We start from the raw sequence: 17,718 nt of genomic DNA on the forward strand, positions 1-17,718 counted from the left end.
GAAACCCATTAAGTAAGACCTTCTTCTCAGACTTTTGGGAAAAGATTGAGAAACCTTTTAAGTACCAGAGGGAGCCAGAAATTTGCCAAAACTATTGCTCAGACATTAAATGTGTCCAATTGTTATGTGTGTGGGGGAACAAATGTAGGGGACCAATGGCCCTTAGAAGCAGTAGAATGGAATATAAGCATAGCATATGAGCAGAAAGTTAATGGATGCTACAAAATCCGATTGTGATTAGATGGTGTGTAAATAGAATAAATCTCCATGCCCCTAATATTGGATATGTCCCTTGTGAAATAATGATAGTTTTAAATATTACTGCTCGAACCAATAAGACTGTGCCTGAGAATATTACCATGCCTGAGAATAATCTATGGACTAATGATGTTACCCTGTCTTATTTCCTTAATTAGAAGTTTTGTCCAGAGTTCCATTGAAAGTATTGTATCCGGTCAATAATCAATTAAAACTATAATGGTAATGAAAAAGATTGGGGACGAGTTGAAATTACTGGAGAATGAACAGCAAACTATTCAGGAAGAGAAAATGAATAATGAAGAAAAAAGCAAGTTGTTAGAAATAAAACAAAATCTTAAAAAGCTTTGTATTAAAACAAAGAAGAGAAATGAAGGAATTGAAGGAAGAATCCATTGTGTATAAAATAATTTAAGTTTTATTTTAAGAATATCAGTATTTGCTGTCTGTCTGTAGTTAACAAGATTAGGATTTCCTGTTTTTCCTTATCTTGTGACTGTCACTTTGGGATCTGTTTTTAACAAGATAAATGTTTGCTGTTTAATAAGATAAATGTTTGCTGTTTACCCAATAAACTATTCATCTCCGGGAGAGGGAGGCAGGATGTAGACCATATTTGGGCAAGGAATTCTGTGTACCCCTATGATAAGTTGAGGAATTCTATGTACCTTTGTGATTTGTAAAAACCTATATAACCTGCTCTTTAGCTTCTGTACAAGTGTCTCTTCCCTTGGGAAGAGTACCCGCTTTGCAAACCGTTTTTGATATACCCAGAGAGAATAAACATTTCTGTTCTCTTTGTCCAAACGTCTCGTGTGAACTTTTTCATAAAATTTCAGCGCACACTCTGTTTCTTGATTTCTTCATCAAACAGAAAAAGTAACTTTAAGAGATTTAATTCTATTATGGTAACTACCAATTGATGACTATAAATGTCCCTTGTGTGATACATAACAAATTACAGCAAATAGCATGCTGGGGCAGCAGCTTTGCCAATTTTCTGGAAATGGAGCAATATTGATGATGTTATCTAGTTGGGTAATGAAACATTTGCAAGAAAACAATCTAAAGCACCAAGGACTCTCCCCCCCCCCTTCAAACCTTGAGTTATAAATATCCTTTTCTATTGGCAACAATAGGCATATTTTTCTTCTGACAGTCAGCTGGGAAACTTTGGTAGTTCTGAGATACTGTATGGGATATTTGCCGTTTCTCACAGAGCTGCATTATTATCCCTAAAGGATTTGCAGCCATTGGGCCTGATTTGAAAATTAAATTTTGCATTCATCCTTGAGCCTGCCTGTGCACTGATTTCAGAAGGAGGAAAGTTATTTATTGCTTATCCACAAGCCAAATAAGACAGTACTCTGCTTGAGTTTAAGCCAGTGGTTTTATTGCCCTTGAAGAAACCAAATTGTCTTGTAAGCGAGGGTTATAATTTTAGCAATTTCTGATTAATCCCTAAAAAGCTTTGCTGATTTTAACTGCTTGTAATTTGAGATAGTCATTTAAAGTTATTGCATTTGTTTGTTACTTATCTTTACTGTCTGAGAAAAAAAACCCTATTATGTTGTTTTAATTTATATGTTTGGATGAAGAATCATGGAATTCACCTTCCCCAAAGTTGAAAAAGTTGTTTTAGAGCCTTCTATTGATTAAATTGTGACCTACTTCAAGTAAGTACTGGGGAAGCTACTAGCAGAGCTCCTACACCTATAAATACTACTTGCATAAGTCTTCATGCAAAATCAAAGTTATTATATAGATACAATTTTAGAATGTTTGCATGAGAAAAAGTTGATACATATGTAAATATGAAACTTTTAAACTTTAGATGTTATAAAAAGTTTTCTTTTTAAGTGTTTTAGTATGTACATTATGTTCCTTTATTGCATTGTGCTTTATTAAGCCATTTAAAAAAAAATCTACATGCATTACATTATTCTCATCCTTTGCATATGGCTATAGGTTTTCCTGACCTTTCAACTTCTTTAGGTCTAGAGAGTTGTGAGGTATGTGGATTTGTTCATGGAATAATCTGGGTTCATGTCTTCCAATTTGAAAACTTTGGCAAAAAACGTTTACCGTGTTTTGGACTATAAGACGCACCTTTTTACCCACAAACGAGGGTGAAAACTTGGGCGGGTCCTATACACCAAATGTATCCCTACCCATCCACCTCCACTCTTTGGTCTCTGCCTTCCAGCAGTTTACCTCCTTGCAGCAAACAGCAGCAGAGCCTGCTTAGCACAAGTCACTGATTATCTGCTCCTGGCACTCAGCTGATTGATTGAAGTTTCCACAAGCCCATGGGGTAAAATGAAAGTGAAACTAAAGCCACATGGAGGAAAATTGCTGAAGGGATCAGACTGTGCTGAAACTAGCCGTTTCTTTTTTGCTGCAAGGAGGTAAGTCAATAACTATAAATGCCTATAGAATGTTCAAATTATTAGACTTATTTTTTAAAGATGGCTTTATTATTAACTTAACAAAATGAAGAATCTTTTAACATAAATGCTTGATTTGAAGAGGCCCAGTGTTATTGTATCTTCTTTTAAATAGCAGATAACATTTCCAGAAAGTCACATAAATTTTAAAGATCTGTAAAAATATAATTTGAAATGTAACAGTGTCCTGTTTAATATTAAGATAAGGTAGCTGAGTTAAGCCCTGACTTAGTCATATTTGGAGTAGATCCATTTAAATAATTGAGAGGAGTTAGTGTGAGTACATTTAAGAAAACTTTATGGCATTAATATGCTGCCATAATGTACATTTCTCCAATTCTTTGCTATTTCTATGGGTGATGCACAACTTCCTCCCTGGCAGCAGCAAACCGTGTATATCATCTGTACTGTTTGCTGTTTGGCAAATTACTGGGAGGCAGAGGCTTTTTCTTCTTGTTTTCCTCCCCCAAAACTAAGGTGTGTCTTATACTCCGATGTGTCTTATACTCCAAAAAATATGTTAAGTAGGATTTTCCAGCTAAGATGGAGGTACAAAATTTCCCCCTTGGCTAGAGTGAAAAAACTGAGGAAAGAAACCAATTGACTAATAATTGCATCTGGAAATGGGCTGGAGAAATGGGCTTGCAAAAGTTATTTTCTACAGTAAGCATTTCTCAAAGAGCCTGATGCTCCTTCAGAAATGTTGACTGAAAGTAAAAAAGGAAGGTCAGGGGAAAAACAGGGAGGAAGTTGGTATAAGGTCTCTATCTGACTGTTTAGTTTTTGGCATCTTCTAATCTACATCGATGAGTTTCTCCTTCAGTGATGTGCCCAGAATAAACTTTTGCAGCTGCACTTTCTGAAAGGACTGAATGGATGTGGTTATACAGGCTGCTTATGCCTATCTTAGAAATAGAAGGATGGAAACAATTATGAGTGGAAGAAGGGATGGGCAGGGAAAATGCATTTGAAATGACCACATAACTACAGACTTTCAATCTCCTTTTAGGCTTTGCAATCATGAATTATGGAATATATAAACCGCACAAATATATTCAGCTTCCATTCCCTTTGTTCAGGGATGTGAAGTTAGTTTAATAACGCAGTAAAGAAAAAAGCTGGTGCTATGATCAAATCGTTCTTTAAAAAATCATTGGTTTCTGCATTTATTGGGCTTTGTAATGTAATCATTAGTGATGGGCAAACCCAACAGTGCTCGGGTTCGGCAAGTTTGGACAAACTTTACGCAAAATTCGGCCGAACCCGAACCAAACCCGAACTCGAACTCGAACGGGGAATCCCTCCCACGAAGAGATTTCGGGGGCAGAGCTTTGATGTCACCGGCAGGTTGCTAAGGACGCCAAGGTGATCACTTCCTGGATTCCATGGAATCCAGGAAGTGATCACCTTGACGTCCTTAGCAACCTGCCAGTGACATCAAAGCTCCGCCCCCATAATCTCTTCATGGGAGGGATTCACCAGCTCCTTCAAAGGGAAGTCTTCACGTAAAAATAAACATTGTTATTTTTACGAAAAAGGACACTGCAGCGGAGCTGCAAGCAAAGGGTGGTCCTTTCATGTAAAAATAAACATATTTATTTTTACGTGAAAGGACCGCCCTTTGCTTGCAGCGCTGTTGCGGCATCCTTTCACGTAAAAATAAACACTGTTTGCCCGAAGTTTCAAAAAATTTCAGATTCATGTTCGGCATACCAAATGTCGCAAAATTCGGTACGGACCCGAATTGTGCAAGTTCGGTTCATAGTAATCATAGATCGAATGTTGTGTTTTATATGGAGCAAACACAAATTGTAGTTCACATTCACTTTTTATCATGTGAAATTTGTATTGAATGTAATGAAATAATTAGAGTCATGTTCCCTGACTTTTATGACTTCGATTTTATCCCACAGGGTATCATCGCACAATATTAAGTATAGGGGCAGTTTCCAACTTATCTCATTGCTGGTTTGCTTCCTTTAGTGTGGCATGGCAGGATCTCAGGGTGCACATGAGCCCTGATAAATTTTTTTTAAAAAAAAGCCAAAAACCTAATGGTGATACATGTGCAGTGCCAGAAAAAAAATTTAAACATCCCTCCAAAATTTGTAATTTAAAAAAAAAAGATGGCGGTGCCCACAGACCGGCAAAGACCGATCCAATTTGGTGACATCATTGTGATGTCACCAGTGGGTTGCTACTGGTTCAGGCAAACCGGTCCTAACCAGGAAGTAAGTAACCAGCATACACTGTTCTGGATAGAAGAATGTTGGATTGCAACATAGCTCTTTGGAGTTAATGGAGATTCAACAATATCTAGAAGGCTTGCCCATATTTTCATTTATGTCTTACTAATATTTATATCACTGGTTTTCAACACCATGTACACAAAAGCAGTACTTTTTAACAATTTTAAATATGATGAAAATATGAAGAGGTAATTTTTTAGTTTGTTCTCTCCATGGGATTTGAGCTCTTAATTACATGATAATTAGCTAAGAAGCCAGCTCTAAGCTACAGAGTTGAGTGTTGGGCCTTCATCATAGCAATAGCACTTAGACTTATATACCGCTTTAAAGTGCTTTACAGCTCTAAGCGGTTTATATGGTCAGCATATTGCCCCAACAATCTGGGTCCTCATTTTACTGACCTCGGAAGGATGGAAGGCTGAGTCAACCTTGAGCCTGGTGAGATTAGATCTGTCAAACTGCTGGCAGCCAGTGATCAGCAGAAGTAGTCTGCAATACGGCACTCTAACAACTGCACGGCCCATGAGACAGAGAAGTTACAAAAGTTATGGTTTACTGTAAAACTGACACAGTTATAATTTACCATGAGAAACAATTTATTATTTATTATGGGCAGAGCTTGTTATCACAGCACTAGCCTTAAATGAGGCAACCGTAGCTTTCTATGCTTATTTCTTTTATAGTTATTTCATAGTTTTCTTGCCTATTGCTCAGTCAGTTTTTCAGGAGAGGCAAACAGAAAAGGTTAAAAAAAGATCCCATCACCTTGTTTGCACTTTTGCTTCTTACAGGATAAAAAATATACTTTCAAGTTAAGAATAAATGATATTCAAACTGCTTTGAAAATTTTAATTCCTACTATTAATCTTGTTTGTTTGTTTGTTTCCTTTTTCCTGCAGTGTTTTGACTATAGGATGGGCATGTTGACTGGAGATCTTTGTGAAGACTTATGTGTGACCCAGACTTTGACTTATAAACGCTGCCTTTATTATGACCAGGGGAAAAAGGTCATCCAAGCTGACTGGAGAGGCCGCCCTGTGATCTTAAAATCAAAAAATGAAATATTCTCTAACTACCGTGGTCTTGGCTTTTTGGAAGAAATGGAATCACAGGGAATTCCAGAAACGGAGCTGCTTCTGATGGTTGCTTTGGAAGTCAAGAACACGTTGGGCTTGGAACTTCCTAACAAAACTGTGGGACCTTTGTGGAAGAAAAGAGACCCACATTGGAAAGCACAGCTGGCTAGTTTGTGGTCTTTGCTCCAACAGGAAGAGTACGTTTATTTTAGTGTTTTGCAGGACATCAGTAAACACGTTCTAAGTGTTATCGGTTCTTGTGGCCATTTTTATGCTGTGGAATATCTGACAGCCGGACATGCGTGGCACACTACCCTTTTCTCCGTGGAAGATGCTGTTGGTGCTTCCCTCTCTGGGATTAAACACAAGGCCAAAGCCATAATCCAAATTGCAATCAGCTTCTTGGATATGGTGAATCATTTTGACAATGACTTTTCTTATCCTCTTCATCTCTGTGATATTAAGCCAGAAAACTTTGCCATCCGGAATGATCTGACGGTAAGTTAGCACCCAGCTTTTCATAACGAAATACAGTGGTACCTCTACCTACAAATGCCTCTACTTACAAACTTTTCTAGATAAGAACCATGTGTTCAAGATTTTTTTGCATCTCCTCAAGAACCATTTTCCACTTACAAACCCCAGCCTCCGAAACTGTAACCGGAAAAGGCAGGGAGAAGCCTCCTTGGAGCCTCTCTAGGAATCTCCTCGGAGGAAACAGGGCCTCCACCCTCCCTGTGGTTTCCCCAATCGCATGCATTATTTGCTTTTACATTGATTCCTATGGGAAAAATTGCTTCTTCTTACAAACTTTTCTACTTAAGAACCTGGTCATGGAATGAATTAAGTTTGTAAGTAGAGGTACCACTGTATAGCATTTATTGCCATAACGAAAGTTGTGAGCACCAGCGTGCTGACTGGGGATCTTTGTTAAGGTTTATGCATGGCACAGACTTTGACCTTTATAATGATCAGGGTAATAAGGTCATATTACAAGGAAATGTCTTGCTCTTTGTTGAGAGCAAGGCAACAGTTTTCTAGATATTGCCAGCATTATATTACTATGAAAGTTTGCTATTTAAAACTCTGCCCTTTATGTTCCTGCTATTCAAATATGCTGCATTTGTTTGTGGTGGTCTAATATGCTGCATCTTTTCCCACGTGCCGTTCTACAGTGTCAGCAAAAGTTTTCTTGAATATATAAGATATTTGCAAAAAATACTAGTGGCAGGTTGAATAAGTAGTAGCTATGCAAAATTGTTGATCTGCTTCTGTTTCAGATTGCAACAGACCAGATTTGCCTTCTACCTGAATATCTGACCACACTTATTCTTCTCTTGTGCTTCCTTCTTCCTCCCCCCACAAACTGACTTTTAGCCTTACATAGTCATTAAAGTTTCTGACTTTGGTTTCCCACGGTATCTATATATGTTTCTACATGGTTTTTAAAAAATTCATAAGTCTTTTGATCAGAAGCTATCACCTTGTGCAAAAATGTTACTGGTTTGGTTTTATAAGCAATATTATTTGGAGCTTCAACATCAGAAACAGGTGAAAAAGAGTAAAGGTTTTCACGTGTACATTCCATTTCTTTAGAGATAGAAATACCAGTCTCAAACATTGTCCAGAGGTACTATAAATCTTAAATGTATAGCCTGGGTGCCAATTGGGAAATGTGTGTTATAGTCATAACATACCAGCATACCAGGAAAAGTAAGTGAAATACCAGGAAGCAGGAAAATTCAGCAGAACTTGGTATTTGCTAAGGGCCACCCTGGAGGCAAAACCAGGAATCTGCCCTCCTATGCCAGAGAGGAATGGGAGATATTTGTTTTCTATTGCATTTCCTGACAGTTTTGAAATACATTGAGTAGTTTGCAGAAAGCATGCTATTGGTTTAACCCATCATGGTCTTTTGGGAAAGGTGGAATAGATATTCAACTGAGTTCTGATCTTAGCATTAGTTTTATAAGGACTGAAACATCTATAAAAGTGCCTTCAACTCATCTTTTCAACTTTAAGAAAATTAATTTATTTTTGTGGCGTGAAAGCTAGCACAGCTGCTATCAGAATCGGTATTTATTTAAGAAGCAATAGAACTTAAACTTATATAACACTTCATAGTGCTTTATAGCCCTCTCTAAGTAGTTTACAGAGTCAGCCTATTGCACCCAACAATCTAGGTCCTCATTTTACCATACTCGGAAGGATGGAAGGCTGAGTCAACTTTGAGCGTAGTGAGACTCGAATTCCCAAACTGCTGGCGGTCGGCAGTCAGCACAATTAGCCTGCAATACTGTATTCTAACCACTGCACCACTACGGCTCGGGTGCATATCCAGATAGTTCTTGACCTATGACTAATTACTCAATGACTAGTGGAAGTTACAATAGACCACTTAAAAACTGATGATCTTTTTGAAGATGTCCATACAGCAGTTCCTCCCACAGTCACATGATTGTATTTTGGGTATTTGACAACCACTTCACTTTTATGGCTATTTTCACCGTCCCTCAATCATGCGACTACTCTTTTTCATAGGCTTTTCTTTTTGCCAATTTCTGACACTTATTTCTGGTGCTGTCTGAGCTTGATGTGACTAGTACTGATGATGTTACCTAGTTTGCGTAATGAAATGCCTGCAAGAAAAACTCAGGAAGCATCAAGGACCTCTCATTTCAATCCTGAGCTATCTTGTCCTTTATTAATTTACTTCCAGTTTCTAGCAAAAATGCCAATTGGGGAAAATTAATTCTCTTCATGACCATTGGAAAAAAAAGTTGACAAATCGGCTCAAGTTTCATGATAGCTTGATACCTATTTGGAGCAACTTATGGTTGTCATTCTGAGCTCAATTACAATTGTAAGCCAAGGATTGCCTGTATAGAATTTCACACATTGCCTAAGGCAGTGTGTCTCAACCTTGGGCGTTTGAAGATGGGTGGACTTCAACTCCCAGAATTCCCCAGCCAGCAACGCTGGCTGGGGAATTCTGGGAGTTGAAGTCCACCCATCTTCAAACGCCCAAGGTTGAGAAACACTGGCCTAAGGTGACTTAAGGGCATAGGAATAATTCAATTTTCTATTTCTTAGGCCATAAGGCAGTCTGAATTATTAAGTGGTGAACAGATTAATTTCCCTGGAATAATTATATTGATATGTTTATTCAAATTCAGCTCAATCATTGCAGAATGCACTTTTATGCATGCAGGACTCTTTTCAGCTGACTGGAAGACATTAGCTCCTGCCACTGTCGGCACTGCTGGCCATTGCTCAACGTCATAGAGGCACAGTGCTGACTCAGCTGCAATAACATTGGTATTCATCTCACTTGTTAATCATGCATATCTATCCAAGCAACACATGTGCACCTGCAATGCCACATGGCATAGTGCCTTTCTTCAAGAGAAGAATGAAGTCCTCCCCCAAGTTCGAAATGATCACATTTTTGCAGTTCATTGCAAAAATTAGAAAAGAGGTACCAAGGGTAAGTGCATAAAATGACTGCACAAGGTGAAAGAAGAGAAAGAAAATACAGTGGTACCTCTACTTAAGAACTTAATTTGTTCCATGACCAGGTTCTTAAGTAGAAATGTTTTTAAATAGAAGCAATTTTTCTCATCGGAATCAATGTAAAAGCAAATAATGTGTGCAAAACCATTAGGAAAGAAATAAAAGCTTCCAATTTGGGTGGAGGAGGAGGAGGAAGAAGAGGAGGAGGAGAGTCGCTGCTGAAGGAAGGAGGGGAGGTAAGGAGAATAAAAAAAATCCAAAATTTAAGGCTTTAAAAAAAAGAGGGACTTTGAGGTGGCAAGAAGGAGCACACGCCTCCAATTCCCCCCTGGCGTGAGGCTGCCTCCCATACACTGGCTGCTGTTGCTGCTACCTGCTGCCTCTTCGTTCCCATGATGAAGGGCTCCCCTCTCCTTTGCTTGCTCGCTTTGTAGCCGGTGCCTTTCCTTCGCTGTGGTGACTCCTCGGCTCCCCAGAGTGAAGGGAGCGTTTCTTTTCTCTGGGCGCTGGCAGAGGTTTATTCCCTGTCCAAGCGCACAGAGAAAGGAAAATGCTTCACTCGCTCTGGACTGCCAAAGCCTCCTTAAGCGCCACCAAAAGGCTCCTCTGGCAGCCCGGATGGCCAGGATTAAAGAGGGAATGGCATGAAACTGGCCGGGCCTTTGTGCCACTCTCAAATTTCCTGGGAAATTTTTCAAGGCTCGGGTTCTTAAGTAGAAAATGGTTCTTAAGTAGAGGCAAAAAAATCTTGAACACCTGGTTCTTATCTAGAAACGTTCTTAAGTAGAGGCATTCTTAAGTAGAGGTACCACTGTACAGTAAAACTTCAGCTTAAACCAGAGTTCCACTATGCAGACTTCAGATGAAAGGACAAAATCTTTTGCGTCCAAAGAAGTCTAGATGAAACAGTTGAATTTGTGTTATATGTAAGATCCTTTGTGCTAACTGACATTGTTTATTGAGATATTCATGTAAATTAATGCAAATGAGGTGATCTGTGTCAGTTGCATAATGACATAATGCAAATAATGTAGGCCACATTTGTGTAGACCACAAATGACATACTTTGGGATGCAGTGAACATTTAGAAGTGAAAAGACACCTCTCATTCAAATTAATCCATTAAATAGAAAATTTATGTATTGTTATTCCTACTAGTATTAAAGGTATTTCTAATTCTACTTAGTAACTGGAATTCAGGCATGGGCAAGTTACAGTTAAAACATTAAGTGATTCTGTGTATATAATTCAAAAAAATAATACTGTAATAGTGTAATCACAAAATACATTTAATGCATAGTGCAGGAAACTAGAAATGTTGTTCTCTTAAAAAAAATTTTTTTAAAAGGAAAGTTATAGAAATGTCAGACAGAACAGGAATGTCTTTGACTCACCGGGAGGTGGGTGGCATATCAATTTAATGTATTGTTGTTGCTGTTATTAATTGCTTGGTATCAAAAAGATACTGAGGCAAAGGATGAAATAACAAATATATAAAAAAACCAATCCTTGTCCTGGCATTTGGAAAAGAGAAGAGAAAATAAGTCATTTTCAGATTTTTATTTTTTTATTTAAAGGAAAATGCATGGGATTTGACTAGGGAAGAAGAATCTGAGAAACAAATGACTATCTGCCTGGCATTTTTGAATAGTCAGTCTAGAATGTGTTTCAAATTCCAATTCAGGTTTTTGTTGAGGGCTTCCTGTAACTTTGTTCCAAACGCTGCCCCGAGAGGACTCTCTGACCAATCTGCCAGTTTTGCTAATACAAATTAATGAAGTGGCCAGCACATGATACCAAGAGAGAGAAAGGTTATTTTATTAATGCTGCTTATAATTGCTTTTTGAATACGAAAGAAATCTCTATGAAGCTTCTGAGTTATAGCTTAGCCTTCTCATAATATTTGGGCCACAATCTACATGTAGCCCTCTTACTTGCATTCCAATAAATATATGAAACAAAAGGCAATGAACCGGAAATGTTTTCCATTAGAAGTTCTTAATGAAAGAGAAACTCAAAAGAAGTTGCAAATGTAAGAGGAGATGTCAAGAATTATTTATTTTCTTGATAGTGCCTGCATCAACCTGTGGAAAGCCTAGAGCTGTTTTCAAAGAAGGGTACGGAGTGGGAATGTGTAGTTTCTCTTGGAATTCAGAAAAATTAGAAGAAAGTTTCAAATTCAAATTCAAAGTTTTAAATTCAGACATCTCACCTTCTCACTCGGGCTAATAGGATTTTAGAAATGTTTTCTTCATCAACGTCCTAAAATTGCATGTGATTTTGGCTCAGAATAAACCAACCTAAATGCATTGCTTTGATTGCAGGTGGTTGCCATTGATGTAGACATGGCCTTTTTTGAACCTAAAATGAGAGACATCCTCGAACAAAATTGCTCAGGAGATGAAGACTGCGTTTTTTTCGATTGCTTTTCCAAATGCGATTTGAAGAATGGAAGATGTGGAGCAAAAAGAGCCAACACTAACCTTCAAGTGAGAGGCTAAGTAGAACTATTCAAGGGAGAGGCTAAGTAGAACTATTTTTATTTAAGTGGCTGTGTGACTCTGCTTTAAAATCCTAATTATGTGATGACCCAGGGCATGGCACAGAGATAACACAAACAAGCTGGCAGTTCAAACCGGCCCTTTTAGTGCTCCAAATCTCCCCCAAACAAACCTCAAACAGCCTCTGGTCACAATTAGTCCAGCCCAGCAAACCCAGTGCTCTCTGCACCAAGCCTGCATAGCAATAAACCCCAAATTTATCTAGCATAACAAGAACAAAATAAAGAATTCAGGAAGCAAAAGATGCAGATAATCAGTGCAAAAATGCCACACAGGGATGCAAGGATTCTTGGCAAGTTCACACAACTCTCTTGGAACTCAGCATTTGTTCCCAACAAATGCCCCTCCCCACAGCATCTCCTTAAGTTCCATTCCCCAGGTGTGCCTGGTGAAGCTGGGCAGGGCACTGTCTTCATGAGTTGCCTCCTCAGTCTGAGCTGATTCTGCCTCCTCTTCACTCTCCAAGCCCCTTGCATCAGAAGCAGGTGGTTCATACTCCTCAGCTGAACTCTGTTTCTGCCTGCCTGCAGGTCTTGCTAATTCCGAACAGCTTGGTCTGGACTAACTCTGTCCTTCCTCAGTTTCCTTCAAGGCTAATGGAGCTGCCCTCTCACTCGCTGTCAGTTCTTGTTCCAGCTCATCTTCAGAGTCAGACTCCGACAGGGGCATGACAAATTATTGCACTGATTAAAATACCTGTATCGATGGACAGGTTCACATCAGCACAATCACTAGGTGATGTTCTGTCGAGCTCTCTGATAGAATCCTCCCGAAAATTCACAGATACAAATTTCAGACACACACACACGTTTGAAAATGCAAAACAATGTTCTTTATACCGAAAATTCAAATAAACTAAGCACTCTTTTTGTATAGCAAAGAGCACTCGTCTCCAAACAAACTGGTAATTTGTACAAGTCCCTTATCAGTTCCGTGATACTTAGCTTGCAGCTGTGAGGTATTTCACAGTCCTTCTTTCACAAAGTGAAACACACTTTGCTCTGGTTTAGTTTCAAAGCGGAGAAAAATCAGAACACAAAGGTCGAAGTCAGCAAGGCAGGCACGAAACACAATGATCAGATAATCCTCCACAATGGCCAAACCCACAGGCTGCTATTTATAGAAGCCTCACTAATTACCACAGCCCCACCCAACCACAGGTGGTCTCATTTCCTTTGATAATAATCTCTCAGTTGTTGCTGCCTATGCATAGCTCTCCGCATGCGTGGCTGTATCATTAACTCTTGTTCCGAATCCAAGGAGGAGCTAGATAATTGATCTTCTTCTGAGCTGTCTGCCACATTCTCCCCCTCCCTGTCACTCATGTCTTCTTGGTCAGAGGAGCCTTCATCATCAGATTCCACCGGGAGCAAAACAAGCCTGCGGCATGTGGATGTTTCCCCCATATCCACAGTCCTTGGGGCAGGAGCTGGGCCAGAGCTAACCACAACAGGTGAGTGAAGTCTCAAGTAGTGACTTCAAGATACAGCTATAAATGTGTTCAGAGACACCAGCCACAGATCGTGCAGTGTCGTATCATATACTTTTTAGGGAAGACAATTAACAGGTTCTACTAGTATTCTAATCTCTGCAATAACATCTGGTGTAGCATCCCTCCACCACAGTGCCATTGATCAAGAATTATGCCAAACACAGAACAAGGCATTTCATAATGCGATGACATTGTATAATTTGGCAAATTGTGCTAAAGCAGCGTTTCTCAAACTTGGCAGCTTTAAGATGTGTGGACTTCAACTCCCAGAATTCCATGCTGGCTGAAGAATTCTAGGAGTTGAAGTCAACACATCTTAAAGCTGCCAAGGTTGAGCACACTGTCCCAGATGTTACAATATGGAAAGAGATGAATTTGCCACATGAGTGATGTCCGCAGCCTTTCCCATAATGAGTAAAATATACAGCCCCATTCTCAATAAGGAGCCAAACTATGTGTATGTCATAAAAATGGGCCCTTACTACTACTACTGCTTGCTATTGCTACTATGACTATGCACAGTGATGGGCTCCTACGGGTACAGTCAGGTACGCAGTACCAGTAGCAAAATTCTGGTTTTTTTCCTTCCTTTTTTCCCTTCTGGGCTCTGGGTATGTTTTTCTTATCGCAGTAAATGAGTTTGAATGTGTATAATTTTAGAAGAGCTGCGCGTGTGTATGTGTGTACATACACTTTATATAGTAGATAATCAGGAGTGGGCTACTGCCTGGACGGGGGAGAACGCAGCGGGGTAGCGAAAATGGAGCTCCACAGCACCCAATCTGCACTGAAAGATATTGAAACAAAATGCATAAGCCACACCCACAGTGTGGTAGTAAAAATTTTGGTAACCTATCACTGAATATGCACAATATTTCTATAGGTAAAACAATAGCAATTTATATCCATATGTTCAATTAGAAAAGAGCTTGTGAAGTCTAGAAGTCTTAAAGTTGCCAAGTTGAAAACATCTGAGCTAGAGGACTTTCTTATCACATAACTTATTCTTACTTCCAGATCTTATATTGCTGTGATTTTCTTCTGTGAATGGATTCACTTCATATGGTTATTGCTCTGAATGGTTGATGGTCAAAAATGGTTCTCAGTGTCTCATATTTTACAATCAATGTGAAGGTCAAATGTATTAATCTGATCCAGTGATGGGCTGCCCGTCGCTGGCACTATCAGTGCACTCCTGGCAAAGAGCGTGGGTGTGTGCATCCGCCAGCATGAGATTCAGGTTCTGTGCATGCGCAGGATGTGAAATCTTGTGCAAGGATTCTTGTGCGCACAAGATTTCACCCATTTCCACATGCACCTAAGCAAAAAAAGCCAAAAATAGGCAAAATCTCGTGCGTAGGAGTGGCCTTGTGTGAGATTTTGCTTCCTGTGCATGCGCAGAAGCCGAATCTCACCTGGGTATGCACATTGGGAACAGAGAGATACATGTGCATCTCCTTTTCCCCCCACTGGGACTGCACACCAGACCGTCCATGCAGCCCACTACTGATCTGATCACGTTCTTGTTCATTTTATTGGAAATCGCTTTTATGCTTCAGAAGTTGGATTAAGTGTTTACCCAAGAGAGGAGCAGGCAGAATAAAATTTTATTGAGTTTTTATTCCTATGGTTGGGTGGAGAACTGTTTTTATGACTTTGTGCATCACCCAGGGTTAGAATTATAATATGGGAAGCTATATAAGTCTTTAAAAAATAAATGATAAATAAAACAGTGGGGATATGTGTTAGTAGTAGTAGAAGAGAGGAAAAACCTAAAGCATAATCTGCCTCCAGTGCAGAGCAATGCAATTTACGGTACTTAGATGCCAGAAATCAGTCTTTTTGGCCAGATGGGATATGTATGTGTTTGCATTGATTTCTTTAGTGAAAAATGGGCTGGGGAACTTTTCTGCCTGGGGATAAAATTTTGTCTTTGGGTCTCATCAGTGGGCATCGTATCATCAATACTGAATTTGGTGGACCCCGACTTTTTGGTCTAGGAGGGGGAGAGTTAAAAAGTTCCCTTAAGCCTGTACAGCTTCAAAGTGACCTTGAAACCTCCAACTCACCAGTAAAGCGAAAATCCCTGAGATTGATCACATTGGTCTCCAATCTCACTCTGGGAGCCACAACCAAAATCCTTGGGGTAGAGGTGGGCTGTATGCTGGTTGTTTCTCTTGCCACACAGCACATAGATTTTGCTCTGCCCAAGCAGAATCAGTCACTTGTATTAAAAAATTGCTCTGCGTCAAGATCTCATTACAGAATGCCCCTATTATGGTCTGTGTAGTGTTTATGTGTCAGACTTTTTGTATTTTATAGCCCTTATTGTGAAGCTCTTTGAGCCCTAGAGAGTCAGTGGAAATTTAGCAGCATAGAAGCCTTCATAAATAAATAAATAAAATATCCATAAATTGGAAAGTGCAATAGGGCTGAACAACTCATGTGATTCTTCAGTACAAGACTTATTTTTTCTTCTTTTTCAATAGGTCATCTGTGATAAAATATTTCGCCCTTGGTTCACTCTAAACCTCGGAGGATCAGCCGTTTCCTTTCCCATGCAGCTGCAGTTAGAGGAGGCTGTGCATGATTGTGCGCAACCAAGGATCAAGGATATTTCCAACACCCAGAGCAATTCTGCAAATTCTTTTTCTCAGCTGTACCACTTGCTTCAAGTCAGCCAAAAGAAACTTCAGAAATCTACTCTAGCAGATTCATCAGTTATGGTTACTCAGAATACATAGCTTTTTCTTATTGATGTTGCTGAATTAAATTATTTTCTACTTATTTTTTATTTTACTATATTTTGAAAACCACAACTGACCTTGCTGTGAATATGAATGAAATCCTGATTTAACAGACTTACGTTCAGTAGACTTTGAATACAGTGGACCAAATTTCAATTCAGAAAACTCCCCTGAAATAACAGAAGTCTGTTGCGCATAGATTTGTTTGTATTAATTTACACAAATTTTAATTTACACAAATGTATCTTAATTTTATGATACAGTACTTTGTCATTTGCATAATGATGTCATTATGTAAGTGATGTCAATCACTGTGAAGATGTATTTTTGTATTTATCAAGCATTGGGAGCAAGACGTATATCCTTCTTTCCTCAAATGGACCATTCAATTGATGCTTAGCTGTATTAATTCTTTCTGAAATGTGGAAAGCAGTAACATCTGCCAAACTAATACAAGACTCGATCATTTGCATTTCAAAGAATTTTAAGGGAGGAAAAAAATATAACATTTTAGTAATTTAATTTTACTTCTAAAATGAGTAGCTGAAATGTGGCTGAGTATTTCATAAACATTCTCAATAAAGATCTTTGCAAAGGTAGTGTGTCATATTTTAACAAAAAGCAGTTTTATCAGTTTCAGCCTCCTTGTTGCTCGTAATTATTTTAGATTAACAAAATTTAGTGATGGAAGTGGAATAGAGAATAAATGTAATATCATATTGTTGTTACATCTGGACCCACAAGTTATGTTCTCTGAGTGATGCTGTAACACTGATGGAATTAACTAGCAACTTTATGAAGGACAAATACATATATTTGACACTGTTTATTAGATTGTAATCCAAGGATAGCTTTAAATCAGGACCAGCTTGTTTTATGGCTGCAGTCTCTTACAGTTAACAGTCTGAGATGGCATGACATTGGTTGGGACCAAAACTCAGTGCTAATACCCAATGATAAAACACTGGGTTTTTTTCTCTCCAGCATGCTCCAGAAATTTCTTATTTTCTTCAACATCCTCGTTGTTTCCCAATTTGCAAATTATAAATGAAACAACTTTTAGCTGAAATCTGACTAATCTTTTCTAAGTAGTTTTAAAAATTAAACTACGTGATTATTCATGATTCTCCCACCTGTATTTTTCCTCTTATTTGAACCCATTTCTTTGAACTGCATATTCCACAAAAGCAATGTCCATCCAATCTATTAAACTGCAGTGTGACTGAATTGAAAGAATTGCAAATAGCAGGGTTGCCATATTCTAGGAAACTCAATACCATAGTTAACCACAGCAACTAGAAAGACATCTACAAAGATGCAAACTACATTTTAATTTATTTTGTTGCCCTAAAAATCTGCAGCTTGCAGATGACCA

The 17,718-nt window shown here is 38.8% G+C and overlaps 1 protein-coding gene across 1 annotated transcript in view; it reads left to right on the forward strand.

The window, feature by feature from the left end:
• Nucleotides 1-16,942, forward strand: part of DIPK1C (divergent protein kinase domain 1C) — a 31,369-nt gene extending 14,427 nt beyond the window's left edge. Inside the window, exons 2-4 of the mRNA XM_070749129.1 lie at nt 5,854-6,528; nt 11,868-12,032; nt 16,086-16,942. Of these exons, the coding sequence (XP_070605230.1) occupies nt 5,854-6,528; nt 11,868-12,032; nt 16,086-16,340 (1,095 nt within the window). The 3' untranslated portion in view covers nt 16,341-16,942. The remainder of the gene's footprint in view (nt 1-5,853; nt 6,529-11,867; nt 12,033-16,085) is intronic.
• The last annotated feature ends 776 nt before the right edge of the window (nt 16,943-17,718 follow it).

This window comes from Erythrolamprus reginae, chromosome 3, assembly GCF_031021105.1.
Source record: "Erythrolamprus reginae isolate rEryReg1 chromosome 3, rEryReg1.hap1, whole genome shotgun sequence".
NCBI lineage: Eukaryota > Metazoa > Chordata > Lepidosauria > Squamata > Dipsadidae > Erythrolamprus > Erythrolamprus reginae.